At 37.4% G+C, this 16370-nt stretch overlaps 1 protein-coding gene across 1 annotated transcript; it reads left to right on the top strand.

Moving 5' to 3' along the window:
* Positions 1-3880: 3880 nt before the first annotated feature.
* sparcl1 (SPARC-like 1) lies at positions 3881-13697 on the top strand. The gene is made up of 11 exons (XM_051894232.1): positions 3881-5055; positions 5960-6015; positions 7227-7289; positions 7875-8831; positions 9356-9458; positions 9756-9877; positions 10071-10191; positions 11460-11596; positions 11817-11965; positions 12994-13142; positions 13307-13697. Exons 2-11 carry the CDS (start codon positions 5962-5964, stop codon positions 13333-13335), a joined length of 1884 nt encoding a protein of 627 aa, XP_051750192.1. The 5' UTR covers positions 3881-5055; positions 5960-5961; the 3' UTR covers positions 13336-13697.
* Positions 13698-16370: the final 2673 nt, after the last annotated feature.

Here is a 16370-nt window from a genome sequence, read left to right on the forward strand (position 1 = left end):
ATTATTATTATAAGACAATTATTATCATTATCATTATTTATTTCCAGAATAAGGTTGATGGTGTTATTGTTAAAACTGATTAAGAATATGCCAAGCTGTTTTGTAAAATACAGTGTGGTTGAAACATAGGCATGCAATTTTTAAAATGACTTTACATTATTTTATCACAAAATTAAAATATATGTATATATAAAATAAAATATATAATTTTAACATAAACCAGGATGATACATTTCAGGATTCTTTGATAAATAGAAAGTTCAAGTTTTTTATTTTTTGGGGGAATAATGTAAAATCCTATATTATGTGTGTCTGTCTGTCTGTCTCTCTCTCTCTGTGTGTGTGTGTGTGTGGTTCTGGCATACCCTACATTGTGGGGAAATGTCCCCACAAAAATAGCAATATCCGATATCCTTGTCCTTGTAGGGACACATACACTATATTGCCAAAAGTACTGTGACACCCCTCCAAATCATTGAATTCAGGTGTTCCAATCACTTCCATGGCCACAGGTGTATAAAATCAAGCACCTAGGCATGCAGACTGCTTCTACAAACATTTGTGAAAGAATGGGTCAATCTCAGAAGCTCAGTGAGTTTAAGCGTGGTACTGTGATAGGTTGCCATAAGTCCATTCGTGAAATTTCCTCACTACTAAATATTCCACGGTCAATTGATAGTGGTATCATAACAAAGTGGAAGCAACTGGGAACAACAGCAACTCAGCCACAAAGTAGTAGGCCACGTAAAATCACAGAGCGGGGTCAGCGCATGCTGAGACGCACAGTGCGCAGAAGTCGGCAACTTTCTGCAGTCAATAGCTTCAGTGGCCTTCAGATTAGCTCAAGAACAGTGTGTAGAGAGCTTCATGGAATGGGTTTCCATGGCTGAGCAGCTGCATCAAAGCCTTACATCACCAAGTGCAATGCAAAGCGTCGGATACAGTGGTGTAAAGCACGCCGCCCGCCACTGGACTCTAGAGCAGTGGAGACGTGTTCTCTGGAGTGACGAATCACACTTCTGTCTGGCAATCTGATGGACGAGTTTGGGTTTGGCGGTTGCCAAGAGAACGGTACTTGCCTGACTGCATTGTGCCAAGTGTAAAGTTTGGTAGAGGGTGGATTATGGTGTGGGGTTGTTTTTCAGGGCTGGGCTTGACCCCCTAGATCCAGTGAAAGGAACTCTTAATGCTTCAGCATACCAAGACATTTTGGACAATTTCATGCTCCCAACTTTGTGGGAACAGTTTGGAGATGGCCCCTTCCTGTTCCAACATGACTGCGCACCAGTGCACAAAGCAAGGTCCATAAAGACATGGATGATCGAGTTTGGTGTGGAGGAACTTGACTGGCCTGCACAGAGTCCTGACCTCAACCTGATAGAACACTGCCGAGCCAGGCCTTCTCGTCCAACATCAGTGCCTAACCTCACAAATGCGCTTCTTGAAGAATGGTCAAAAATTCCCATAAACACACTCCTAAACCTTGTGGAAAGCCTGCCCAGAAGAGTTGAAGCTGTTATAGCTGCTAAGGGTGGGCCAACTCCATATTAAACCCTACGGATTAAGAATGGGATGTCATTAAAGTTCATGTGCACATAAAGGCAGGCGTCCCAAAACTTTTGGCAATATAGTGTATATCTTCTAAGTCTCAGGATCAGAAAATGTTTGAAAAATTTGGTCCGAATGCAGTGATCCTACCTGCCTGTCAACATATGTATTTCCATACCTCCGTACACCCTGCTCGCGCAGAGACATCACACGTCATCATCGCGTTCCAGACAGTCACCAGCTCTGCAAACAATCAGCAGCTGCCTTTTACAGTTCCTCCTGAACCAAAACAACGAGCTTATCCTGAGTTCACACCATTTTGTAACCAAATTACGAGATGGCAACCCATGACGTTCTATCCGAAGCTGTTCACGTCCTCAGACTCGGATGTATGCGTTTATGTCAACACTATCAACGCCGAAATGAATCTGCAGCATTCAGGTGGTGCAACCAAAGTTCTGTAAGTTGTTTACGTTCATTATTATTGTAATGTTACGTGCTTTGAGACATGAGGTAATTTAATGCCGTCTCTCGTCTCGTGACGCAGAATCTGCTGTGCGCGTTCATGTGTTCTGAAGGAGGCGTGGCTTTGTAGCGCGCTCTGAATGGAGGGTGGGATTTTATGCTTTCAAAGCTAGCTAGCTTTTCCAAAATTGCCTACCCTACCTTTAAAGGGTTAGTTCACCCAAAAATGAAAATTCTGTCATTAATTACTCACCTTCATGTCATTCCAAACCCATAAGACCTTCGTTCATCTTCGGAACACAAATTAAGACATTTTTGATGAAATCTGAGAGCTCTTTGACTCCTCAATAGACAGCAATTTAACCACGACCTTCAAAGCCCAGAAAGGTACTATTTTATTATTATTAATACATTTTTATTTGACATGGACATCACAGTTACATTGGACAAACCATATGCACTTGCTTAAGTGTTTTAGCACACATGCTAATTTTCAACACCAGTCCACAGGAGGCTTTTCAGAGAACAAAAAAACAAAAACAAAAAAACAATAACAATGCTAATAATAATAAATAATAATAACAATACTAATAAAAAAAAAGTGAAAGAAAAGAAGAGAAAAAAATATATACCATAAAATTACAAACAAACAACAACAAAAAAAACATTCAGAATTATTTACACACATAAGCTGTAGAGCAAAAGCAACATAATCACACAATATTACAATAATAATAATTAAATATGAAGGACTATTCATGTGAGCACTGTTGTTTTGTTTTTAACCATTTTGTTTAAGTCCTCTGTTAAAAGCATTACCATTGGTCTCTAGTTTTAAATTAGTAGGTAAAGCATTCCAGAGTTTTGCCCCCTTTGCCGAAAAAGCAGACTGACCAAAAGAGGTCTTATACTTTGGAACAAGACAGTCACCACTGATAGTGGCTCATGTGTTTGCCCTATGAGAGCTCTGACGCCTACAGACCAATTCAGAAAACAGTGGTAACCCATGATTCTTTAGACATTTAAAAACCAATTTAAGATAATTAAAATCAACAAAACTGTCGAAGCTGAGAAGGTTATGCTTTCTTAAAACATCACAATGATGCCATCTCATGGGTTTCTGGTCCATAACTTTTATTGCCTGTTTGTATATTGAAATAATAGGCTTTAATTTAGTTGGAGCGGCTTGTGACCATGATGTGACACAATATGATAAATGTGAAAATATCATAGCATGCATGTATAGTTTTGCAGTTTGATATGAAGTCCCTCCTAATGACACGAAAACAATTTAGGTTTGGTTTGACCTTCTTACAGATGTACTTAATGTGACTATCAAATTTTAAATTCTTACCGAGAATAATCCCAAGATACTTTACTTCATTCACTGCTACAATCACTTTATTCTTAATCCGCACCTCAAATACATCCCTTGCAGGCCTATTTCTTATAGAGAAGCACATGGAAACATTAACAGTAAAAGTTAAATGAGACAACTTGAGCTGTTTAGAAATGTTATGTAATGCCTGTGTCAGGTGCTCACCTGCCAGGCTGGGTGTTGTAGTGGACACATGAACGACAGTGTCATCAGCATACATCTGGCAGCTGACACCCAGACAGCAATTTGCTAAGTCATTTATGTACATCGTAAACAACAGAGGGCCAAGTACAGAACCTTGCGGTACTCCCATACTAAGCATACTGAAGTCATCGTTAAAATAGTCCATGTAACTACAGTGGTTCAACCTTAATTTCATGAAGTGACAAGAATACTTTTTGTGTACGCAAAAACAAAACAAAACAAAATAACAACTTTATTCAACAATTTCTTCTCAGTATTGGCCTATGCTGTAAACATGAGCACCACGACTCATGCTTGTGATGCTGATGCAGGAGCCGGCCAATAATGAGTTGGCCTTGTGATGTAGAACACGGAAGCTCTGCACTGCTTTCACTACATCAACAGCGTAGAAGACTGACATGGGAGAGAAGAAATTGTTGAATAAAGTTGTTATTTTTGTTATTCTCGTCGCATCATAAAATTAAGGTTGTTAAGGTACTGTTTTATCGATGTCTTTAGTACCTTTCTTGACCTTGACAGTGGTGGTTAAAATACTGTCTATGGACGAGTCATACACCTCTTGGATTTCATCAAAAATATCTTAATTTGTGTTCTGAAGATGAATGAAGGTCTTATGGGTTAGGAATGACATGAGGGTAAGTAATGACAGAATTTTCATTTTTGGGTGAACTTTTAGTGATCCTTTAAGATCCTTTTTTAAAAAAAAAAAAAAAAAAAAAAAAAAAATGTAAAAATGCAGAAAGTTTTCTGTGATGGGTAGGTTTAGGAGCAGGGTTAGGGGATAAAATATACTGTTTGTACAGTATAAAAATCATTATGTCTATGGAATGTCCCCATAAAACATGAAAACCCAATGTGTGTGTGTGTGTGTGTGTGTCATGTTTATTTTTATTTAAATAAAGCTAAATAAACTGATACTCTGTAACCAAAATAGGTGCACAGTTAATAAAATACACTAACAACCAGTTGGCAAAGATTCAAGGTCTGCAAAAAGCACTGGGCGCCATCTACAGGTGGCTTTTAATGTCTGCTTTTAGCTTTGAATGTCAAAGTCCCCTGGGAGGCTGCTCAAATGCTCAAGATCTGACAATCTGCTAAGTACCAGGAGGGTTTCTTCTTTGTTTTCCCCACAGATTTATTAAAAGTTTTGGAAAAGCACAACTAGACTGTTCAATTAAAATGTTAATCCAAAACTGATAATAAAATGGAAAGTTAGTTCAAAGTATTACGGTGTATTTTCGTGTCACTCTCCATCTCTCTGTTCTTCACCCCACCCCCACCCCTCCTGAAGCTTCAGTTGGTTGTCTCTCTTTGTGCCCCAGTACAGATGAAGGGCATCTGATGTACAGTGCTGAGGGGGAGGCATAAGGGAGTCAGAGGTACTTTGACTTACTGCCTTTCGGTGACTTTCTGCAACGTGAAATTTAAAGATTCTTTCTATCAGCAACCTCACAGCTCAGGTAAGTCTCAAATGTCCAATTTCTTGTTACTGTAATTGAATTAACTGAATGATCACTTCTGAAATAATAAGGTAATATAAAAAGTAAATAAAATAGAAAACAAATACTGTATGCATGATGTAAATCATGTTGGTGTCATCATTAAGAATGTAAATATTGTCATTCATTCGCACTTTTTAATTGCTAGATATTCTTCTAGTACAAATGTAATCTATTCTGTGTTTTATTTAAATTATTCTATGTGTTTTATTTGAATCTATTTAAAAAATATTCTACTTGATAAATAATCAGGAATTTATATATGCACGGACAAATAATTTAGGTCGTTGAGAATTTATGTTTTTTTAATGTTTAAAAAGATTTTTTTGCATTTCTTTCTTACAGGCAAAATAGTATAATAAATAAGTAATTTTTATTAAATAATGAAAAGTTATTTATCATCTTCTGGAGAGCAGTATCTTCATACCATTGCACCCAAGCCATTGTCCACATCAACATGGCCTATAATAGGCATATTGTCTCTGTGCAGGAGGCAAAAAGCTTGTGTACTTAGTCAACTCTTTTTCCAGTCTAGTAGCTTCTGATGTTTGTTTTGCCCCTCCGGACTTTGAATGTGACTTTTGAGCAGGGCTCATCTCCTGGGCCCTGTTGCCACGACAACTGAGGCGGCTGATTTATGCTGGGGTGTCACGACAGGAGTACGTCCAGCATACAGATTGAGAACCCTGAACCCTGTGTGAGAACGGCCCAGAGGGCAGTGAAGCAGAATTCTTAGATAGAAAGAATAGGGAATGGGGAGATCATGTCACTTCAAGTTTTTCAGGAAGTTTTAAGATTGGGCACAGGGCTGTGGTGACATCCATACAAATTATGTTTGGTATATGTTCCTTTTTTTTTTTTCTAGAAATGAAGAAAGACCTGTTTCTCTTCTGCTTTTTGGTCTCTGCACTGGCTGCATATGTAAGTAAAAGATCCAAACATTCAGCAACTACAACATCATGTCCAAAGGTCAAAGAACCAAACGGAATCAAACACCAACCCAAGAGACGTTTCCAAGAACATAGATCAAAAAGCAAGTTTGTACTGGGAAATTGAGACAAGGAGCTTTTAGAGAGACAATCAAGTGATATCAAGTGTATAGATAAATCAACAGGAACATTGTAAGCTGTAATGAAATTTGTTGTAATATATGACCAGGGTCAGCCAAGAGGGTTTGACACAGCTAATCACAAACATCGCTATATATTATTCCATTGCCTTACACTTGGGATTGGAAAGGGAGTAGACTAACTCTTAAATGGAGTTCTGCTAGGCAGTAAATCAATCCCACAGTCCCATGGCTGATGATAGGATAATTGTGTAGCTTTAAAATGACAAAATGCCTCACTTAAATCATAAGACCTAGGCATGTTTTCCAATTCAGCTAGGAGAATGTAATGTAAGCGGACTCTCAACATTAGTTCCTTATCAGGATACAGAGACAATACTTCACTGGAATAATATATGCATTCCTCCGGGAAATTAGAACATGAAGAGAGAAGTTTGGAAAAGATAATCTCAAACTGGAAGGAGATAACATGAAAAGCAATATGTTGTAATTTTATGAGTCATGCAGATGAAACATGTTTTGAACATGAAACTTCATTCTACTGTCCTACTTAGAGTTGTCAAAAGTACCAAGCGGATTTGTAAACACCTCTGATTGGCCATTGTATTGACGCGCTCATCGGATATGTCTGTGATTGGCTTCAATGATCAACGCTTCAAAAACACTCTTCACTGAGTGCTAACACAGATACACACAGGAGCGTTTGAAAGCAGGCGTCTATCGCAGACCAGTCCGCTGATAGACGCCTGCTTTCAAACGCTCCCACTTTCAAATTCAAACACTTTCGGGTGCTTTCATATGCTCCTGTGCGTTGATCATTGTAGCCAATATCCGATGAGCGCGTAAACAATGGCCAGTCAGAGGTGTTTTACGAATCTGCTCAACGGCGCTCAAAGCATCATATTTTTAAAATTTCAGTACTGAAGTCAGTACTTTTGACAACTCTAGTCCTACTTATTGCTACCAGGAACTGGTAAGATGAAAGCTATGTTTGACAGCTTAGCCTTAACTTTCATAAACCATAACAAAAGGATAAGTTTCTTTTTTTTTTCTTTTTTTTTAGGTACAAAGTAAGCCTCGTGAAAAACATCAGCATGTCAAACACAACCCAGCTCCACAAGAGCAGGTGATTCTAAAAATGTCTGAATTTATTCTTAGACCTCTGAAAAAATTTCTTGGATAAAGTTATCACATATACTTTTACACTGAAATGTGCTTCCTCAGCTATGTGCCAATATTTAAAAAATATACTGATAAAGTATACACATTTATGCATTTTATGTATATATACATAGTTAATTCTCAAATTTGATTGGTCAAACAGCATTCCAAGAGAGCTGAAATAGCTGTCCAGCAACATTGTGACTTTTTACAATTTGTATAATTTTATTTATTTATTTATTTATTTATTTTTTTACTGACTCTTTAATCATTTGTTACATTGATTGGTTAAAAAAACCTGAACAAAACAAATGACCGTCTTTATGAGCGAATCATTGAATTATTCACTCAACCAATTTGTTAAAGAACATTAATTCAATCAGGAATCATTTTATTTTTTGTATATTTTGTAAATAAAACTTTCTGTCTTAAATATTTTGAATCTGTTATATGTTCCCCAAAATGTTCCCTAAATGTAGTCTTTTTTTGTAAAATGAAAAACATTTATACTTATTTTTTTTTCTTTTTACAATATTGTTTTATTTTTAAGTCAGTGAAGCTTCATGACAGTAAGGATGGAGTTCTGCCCACATTTCTGCCTTTTGAGTCCAGCTCTCCGAATGAGGACATGAGTGAAGAGAAGGAAAGCCATGTGGAGATGAAGCAAGCGGGGGCAGAAGAGCTTGAAGGTCCAGAGGAAGGTGATAAGAATACACCTTTGCTCCTGAGTGAGGAGGCACTGACTCAGCTCCTGCAGGTCTCTGAGGAGGCAGAGGAAATTGTGGAGGAGGATGAAGATGATAATGACGGTCCAGAAAAAGACAAAGAAGTTAAGGAGATGGAGGAGGAGGGGAAGGAAAATGAAGAATCTACAATGGAGAATGAAGATGAAATTGAGAAGAGCGAAGGTGAGGATGCAAAGGAGACTGACAGCAGTACTGATTCAGAGATACCAATGGATTTGGACTATGCAGCTGACCGTGATGCTTCACAGCCACTATCCATCAAGCTAGAGGAGGCCAAAGCTTCAACCATCAACACTATGGAAAAAGACATGCCTGAAACAATTAAAGATGTGATACCCACAGCCACAATGGACTATGATTCCCGGCAATCCAGCAACGATTCAGAGGACATTGTAAAGGAGCAGGAAGTGCCAGCAGAGCAAACCCAAGATGAGCTGAAAAAGCCTTTTCAAGACTCTGACAATGAAAAAAAGAAGAGTGATCAACAGGATGAGAAGAACAGCATTGAACCTGAGACTACTATTTTTTCTAGTGGCAAGAAGGCAAAGAAGGAGAAGAAGAAGCAGAAGAATGAAAGTAATAGACATGGAAAGACCAAAGCCAAGAAGCAGCGAAACAACCAGCAGCTGGAGAAGATGCAAAGTGACCAAGCCAGTGCAATGGAAGCCAATGAAGAACATGCTCAGAGGAAAGACCCAGAAAAAGTGGTGGAGCCCACTGAAAACACAGAGTCTAAAGCCAGAAAGAAGAATGGGAAATGGGTACAAAATACATCACACATACATTGTTATTATAAAATATAAAAAAGTGTGAATTTTCTAGATTAACACTAGCAGGTTATAAGCTTTGACAAGCCATAATAGTTTATATCCTGCACATATGTGCTTTTAGTGGATTACTTGAAATTTATTTTAAATGAATTATTATTTTTCAGCTAAAGTAGTTTTAAATGTAAATTCACCAAACACTGCAAACAGTTTAATACACTATTCACAAATAGAATATATAAATCGCATCTGCTGAAGGAACTACATAATTTTAGCTTGTTTCTACGACACATTTGAGTTTCACAGGACTCGTGCCTTTGTTTTGCTTATTTGAAAGGAAAAAAAAAAGGTGGATACTGTAAGCAGGTGCACGAGTTTAATGTGTTTGATATATTCTTAATGTATTCCATCCAAAGTGTTTGAAATTTGAACAGAATTTGGACAGTAAAATAAAAACACCATTAAAAACCATTAGGTGTAATTTCTGGACTGTAAGAATTGGTTGTGTCTCTTTACAGACTCGTTTGGTGGGGATGAATCCAGTACAGATTAGGGCCACTATGGAGCTTTACCCTGACATTCGACCTACCCATCGGCCCAGTGGACAGGGGGTGCCAGCTGGTGAGTGTTATTTCTGCACTGTCTCCATAGCACCAAATTCTTATTAGGAATCTGCTGAGCAGAGTTTTTCTTTAACATAGACTGTTAAACCGACCTGGCTTAAGAAGTCAATGAGAGCCTTAGCCCCTGGTTTAGGCTCTATCCAAACCAACAGATGCAAAGGAATGTTGGTGCTTTTTTACAGGGTGGTTATATATAACCTGTATTAGATGACTCTTTGAGAGCCTTTTTAAAGCAGCAGTGGATGCCTGAATTGAGGATACAGATATTTGCACATTCTTTTATTGTTTTATCCAGACCCCTGTGAGAACTTTCGCTGTAAAAGAGGGAAGACATGCAAAATAAATGATGAGAACAAACCCGTCTGTGTGTGTCAGGAGCCGTCAGAATGTCCCCCCAGTGTAAACGATTTTGACCATGTAAGTATGTGTTATCTTGCAAATTCATTTGTTAATTTGAATTCAACTGATTACAATAAAATGGCTTTATTTACAAATGTATATTTATTCCAATACTGATCAAACCTTTAAGTAACAGATATTGATCAAAGAAAAAGGTATAACATTCGCTAATAATAAGCCGTTGACATTTTCATTTCCATTTTCATTGTAGGTATGCGGAACTGACAATAAGACATATGACACATCCTGTCAGCTCTTTGCCACGAAGTGTGGTCTTGATGGAACCAAAATAGGCCACAGACTTCACCTGGACTACACTGGATCCTGTAAATGTGAGAAACACTTCATGCTTATTTTAGTTGTTAGCACATGAAAGGTAAAATTTGATTAGCAGTGATGCAATAATTTTAGCAACCCATATTTCTCATTAGAAACGTCCCTAGTAATATTGTGTGTCAGAAGAGATGTTATATGTTTTAGATATAGATTTTCTGAAGAGATCTCAACAATGTCTCAGAAACTAAACTTTGATTTAACAAAATACCAAAGTCTGCAATCAAAATCCAGAATCATTTTCTGAGCTATCCATATTAAAATTAGTATTACTATTTTCTGAGCTATCCATTTAAAATTAGTATTACTATTTAATATTTCCATTTAAGTTAATAACATAAGTTCTATACCCTTATGTATATCTATAAATGAATTAGATTTTTTTAAATATTCACTTTAATATTATAGTTGGATACAATGCAACATTAACTTTTGGCCCCACAGCCCTCAACCAATTTTTATTTTTGGCCCTTTGTAGTAAAATGTTTGAGCACCTCTGCTCTTATTATACACCGATCAGGCATAACATTATGACCACCTTCCTAATATTGTGTTGGTCCCCCTTTTGCTGCCAAAACAGCCCTGACCCATTGAGGCATGGACTCCACTAGACCCCTGAAGGTGTGCTGTGGTATCTGGCACCAAGATGTTAGCAGCAGATTCTTTAAGTCCTGTAAGTTGCAGGGGTCAGCATTGGCCCCCTGACTGGTCTGCGGCTATGCAGCCCCTTATACGCAACAAACTGCAGCTCACTGTGTATTCTGACCTTTCTATCAGAACCAGCATTAACTTCTTGAGCAATTTGAGCTACAGTAGCTCGTCTGTTGGATCGGACCACACGGGCCAGCCTTCACTCTCCACGTGCATCACTGAGCCTTGGCCGCCCATGACCCCTGTCGCTGGTTCACCACTGTTCCTTCCTTGGACCACTTTTGATAGATATTGACCACTGCAGACCGGGAACACCCCACAAGAGCTGTAGTTTTAGAGATGCTCTGACCCAGTCGTCTAGCCATCACAATTTGGCCCTTGTCAAACTCGCTCAAATCCTTATGCTTGCCATTTTCCCTGCTTCTAACACATCAACTTTGAAGACAAAATGTTCACTTGCTGCCTAATATATCCCACCCACAAGAGACAATCAGTGTTATTTACTTCACCTGTCAGTGGTCATAATGTTATGCCTGATCGCTGTATATCTTCTGTTGTTGAATTTTTGTCTATTTTTATTTGTCCTAACGTTTATTTTGTGTGTTTTGTCTGGCAGTTATTGCTCCATGTCTAGAGTCAGAACTGGTGCAGTTCCCTCTGCGCATGCGGGACTGGCTGAAGAACGTGCTTCTGCAGTTATATGAACATGACTCCATGTCTCCTGGCTTTCTCACAGCTAAACAAAGAATCAGGGTATGGTTATCAGAGATACTGGAAAGACAGTTTTTTATTTAGATATCACATCTCCTAAAGAGACAAGTAGTAGATTTAAGACAAGAAACTTTCACTCAGCTCCCCAACTTTTGACAGTAAAATATACAATGTAGATGTACTACTTTGAAAAATAACTATTGATTCCATCTAAACCTTAAAATATGAATGAATTACTGATGATGAATGCTCTACTCAACAGGTTCAGAAGATTTATGAGAGTGAGAGGCGTCTTCATGCAGGCGATCACACCGCCGAGCTTCTACAGCAGGACTTTGAGAAGAACTACAACATGTACATCTATCCAGTGCACTGGCAGTTTGCACAAATGGACCAACATCCTTCAGACAGGTGGGGGGCTGAGTGTCCGTACAAATTTCTCCTTGCAATATTGTTCAGTTGATTAGAAAAAAGAGAAATCCCAATTATATCTGTAAAATGAAGTTCATGCATTCACTTGACATTTATATTGGCCAGTCTTGCAGAGCCGGACGCAGGGCTAAAAGACTGATAAAAATATCTGACTCCTGAACCTTGCTTAAAGCTACCAAATCATTTTGTAGTGCATTTGTGAATAGTTCATGGGCAATTCGTGGGCAAGACGTCTGAGGCTGAGACTATTCTAATTCTGACTTATACAGGAGGTTCGGTAATATTTTTAGCTGGTGTGAGGATGTGGTTGAGGGACATTTCCAGAAAAAGTGTGACTCGGTGCCAGTATCCTCCACAACGTCAGTGGTCAAGCCTTTGAGACAGAGGCTTTAAAGCTGCAGTGTGTGCTTTTGGGGACAATCTGCCTACACATCACTTACTTATATAGATGTATTACACTAGAATATAAGAAAATTACACACTGTAGCTTTAAGAATCTTCTGTTGGTTTGTGATTTCAAAGAAAAGGTCAGGCAGAACCTTTTAGGTAGAGATCTTTTTATGGATTTAGTTTTAATTCATTTAGTTTTAATTTATTTTTTAATTCATGTAGGCCCGGTTTCACAGACAGATTAGACCTTAGTTCAATTAGGGCCCTATAAAATCATTACTGGTGTGCATCTTGGGACAAAACAAAGGCAGTGACATATTTTAAGATAAGCATTTTAGTCTGGGACTAGCTTAAGCCTTGTCTTTACATACTTTATAACTAGAAAAAATAAATAAATAACCTGTTAAACACACAAGAATTTATGTAATCATTTAAGACATTTCTCCTTATATAGAACCTTTTTGGCATAAAGGGTTCTATATAGAACCCCATTGAACAGTGTGGACATGAAGTATGTTCATTTCTTCTTTCTTCTGTTAATTCATTTTTGTCCTCTTGACAAAATGGACAATACTTGAATCATTTTTCACCAGTGGATATTTATAATACTGTTGCAGGTTTCTTACTCACTCTGAGCTGGCTCCGCTGCGCGTTCCACTGGTTCCCATGGAGCATTGCACCTCAGTCTTTTTCCAAAAGTGTGATGCTGACAAGGACAAACTAGTCTCCTTCAAAGAGTGGTGCAGCTGCTTTGGCATTAAGGAAGGTAGGAGTATTTAGAAGGTCTCGTCTTAAACAGCTCCAAGAGTTTTTAATTTATTATTCATTCTCTTTAAATGCATAATTTATGCACACTTTTTAAATAAATCAAAATCTTTATAAACAACCCAGGTTGGTTTTTCAACTCTCTCCATATTTTCATTCCTACAGAGGATATGGATACCAATCTGCTGTTCTGAGCACGAGCGAGTGCCTTAACAAGCATCTCTGAGCTATAACAGGAGCAAATGAAGATTGTGTCTTCTTTGAAGAAATATGGCAGAGATAAAACTGCTGGAGGTCTGTTCAGTAAATAGTACTGTTTTTTCTTTTATGTCTAATAATCATGATGGACAAGAATGTCTAAAATACTTTTCTTTTTGATGCATTATATGTGTAGCATATTGGTTATTAAAAATAAAAGGAACTATAGTTAATAATTTAGTTCAAAAAAATGAATTTAAAAAGTGTAGTTTTAGTTTCAGTGTTTTTGTATGCATTCCAGTGAGGGAAAAGTTTACATAGTGAATAAAAGAACAAAATAAAAGAGATTTTATAAAAATGTTGCAAAATTATTTCAGATAATGAGGAAAATGCCACTCTTATATGTGCTTGTTGTCAAATAATTAGCCTACATATTTATTCCAAATGATATTGTCTTGAATGAATCAGGAATTAAATGTTTTTTTTTTTTTAAATCCACCAAGAATTTTTTATGACCATGTAAAATAAATCTTAAACATGACTTCCTTAAAAATCGATAACTGTTAATATCCTATGTCATTAAAGTTCCAGTTCAATTTGCATAGCAAGTTTTATGTCCTCTGTCATAAACCTTAGAAGCTTTGTTACGCACACTTACAACATGTTACTGTGTGTGGAAAAGAAATATGTGGGTTATGACCACTGTAATTAAAATAAACAAAAAAAAAAAACCTTAGGAAGTCATTAAATTACTGCTGTCAGAACTGCGTGCAGCACAATTCAATGACTTCTGTGAGCAGTTGATGCATCGTCGTCTTCTCCGCCTCAGTGCAACAAACAGCACTTCATCATTTGAGGACAATGATCTCAAATAACCAAACTCAGTTTTTGTAGCACCCCATAAAATATTTGCCAGAGGTACCAAAATAATTTGGAAATATGTGTCACATCAGACACTTGTAAGCCCTTGCGACCCTCAAGTTCTTTGGATAATGGATGGGTGGACAAATGCTCTGTGTTTTTCTTCTTTTTTTTTTTTCTATAAGAAGATTGAGCCTACTTAACCAAAAAAAACTAATACACAAGAAAATGTTCATTTACTTAAAGGAATTACTTTTGAACTATTTGATTCCCTCCTTCCCGCAGTCTGAGTGTCAGTATCCCCCCAGTATATGGAATTTGTGTGCACATTTTTGCACACTCTCTCTGTCAGGTTTGATGAGACAAAACCACCTGGTGCTAAGATTTCAGAGGAAAAGTAAATTTAAAAAAATGCAGAAAGGGTTCTGGAGGAAAGTAAAAAGAGTTCAAGGCACTGACAAAGGTAATGCGCAAGACAAGCCAACGATAGGCCTACTACTTATACTACCAGCCTTGACTTGTATTGACTTGTGAACAAATACCCTAAATCACCAAAACATCTGCATGTGAAGAGTGAAGTTTTATTGTGCTGATCATAGATAGGCCTACTTAACATTAAGTGAAAAAGGGAAGCTATGAAAGGCACAACTCAAAAGAACAATGCATTTGACTAATGAATCTTCACATTGAAGACATAAAGTGATCAATATATATTATTTAGTCTTCAAATTGAATAAATCAGTTAATCAATATTTAAAGCCTCTCTTCCAATTAGAAAAATTGCTTGTCTAATCCTTGACTGGCATATGAATTTTAGCATTTCACATTTAGCTATAGGCCTAGCTAAAGAGTTACTGAGGAATGTAAGGAATCTTGTTCTTGTCTGATGTAGGTATGTGTTTATAAATAAGAGAAACAAATATTGAAACTCTTCTTTAAACATTCTCAGTGCGAGCACTGTTTTGTGATAGCAGTAGCATAGTCATTTCATGGTTTTCTTCTAGCTTCTTCACATTAAATAATTGGCTCTGATGTCAAATTAGTCCTCATTAATACATAAATAGAAAAGGCCTGGGGAGTAATACAATACAAAGCGTAAATTTTGTTACTTGGTATAGCCTACTAATATTTCTTCGCGAACAAAAACAGACGAATACGCGTCAGTTAACGTGTTTGCGTCAGTTGAAAGTGCGCACGCTTCGCTTGCGGCAACAACACACTTGATTTAAAATGGGGACTGTTGTTTTACTTTTATGAACGATTTTGCAGCGAAGACACGGAATAAAATGAATCTCAGTAAACTACTTATCGCAGTCCCAGACACAGACATTGCGGAATGAGTTGGACGTCACCATCTGAGGTAAATCCACACGCGCGCATTCACAAATGTTTTGTTTTTTGTTTGTTTATCAATACATTTTTTAATGTTTAACAAAGAAGTATCTTTTTAATGTATTCAGTTGATTTCCTGTTTCTATACAGCCTACATAAACACTCATACCTTTACACAAATATATTTAAAGGGTTAACTAATTAGTTCACCCAAAAATGAAAATAATGTAATTTATTACTCACCCTCATGCCGTTCCACACCCGTTAAGACCTTTGTTCATCTTCGGAACACAAATTAAGATATTTTTGTTGAAATTCGATGGCTCAGTGAGGCCTCCATAGCCAGCAATGACATTTATTGTCATTACACATTAATGTACTAAAAACATATTTAAATCAGTTCATGTGAGTACAGTGGTTCAATATTAATATTATAAAGCGACGAGAATGTTTTTGGTGCGCCAAAAAACAAAACAAAATAACGACTTGTATAGTGATGGCCGATTTCAAAACACTGCTCCAGGAAGCTTCGGAGCGTTATGAATCAGCGTGTCGAATCATGATTCGGATTCGTGTCAAACCGCCAAACTGCTGAAATCACGTGACTTTGGCGCTCCGAACTGCTGATTCGACACGCTGATTCATAATGCTGCGAAGCTTCCTGAAGCAGTATTTTGAAATCGGCCATCACTATACAAGTAGTTAATTTGTTTTTTTGGCGCACCAAAAATATTCTCGTCGCTTTATATTAATATTGAACCACTCACATGAACTGATTTAAATGTTTTTAGTACATTAATGGATCTTGAGAGAGGAAATGTCATTGCTGGCTATGGAG

This window comes from Ctenopharyngodon idella, chromosome 1 (genome assembly GCF_019924925.1).
Source record: "Ctenopharyngodon idella isolate HZGC_01 chromosome 1, HZGC01, whole genome shotgun sequence".
NCBI classification, from domain to species: Eukaryota; Metazoa; Chordata; class Actinopteri; order Cypriniformes; family Xenocyprididae; genus Ctenopharyngodon; species Ctenopharyngodon idella.

Coding starts and splice junctions, on each gene's coding strand:
- sparcl1 (XM_051894232.1), top strand. CDS start 5,962: ATGAAGAAAGACCTGTTTCTCTTCTGCTTTTTGGTCTCTGCACTGGCT. Junction 6,016..7,226: donor TCTCTGCACTGGCTGCATAT/GTAAGTAAAAGA, acceptor CTTTTTTTTTAG/GTACAAAGTAAGCCTCGTGA. Junction 9,878..10,070: donor GTGTAAACGATTTTGACCAT/GTAAGTATGTGT, acceptor TTTTCATTGTAG/GTATGCGGAACTGACAATAA.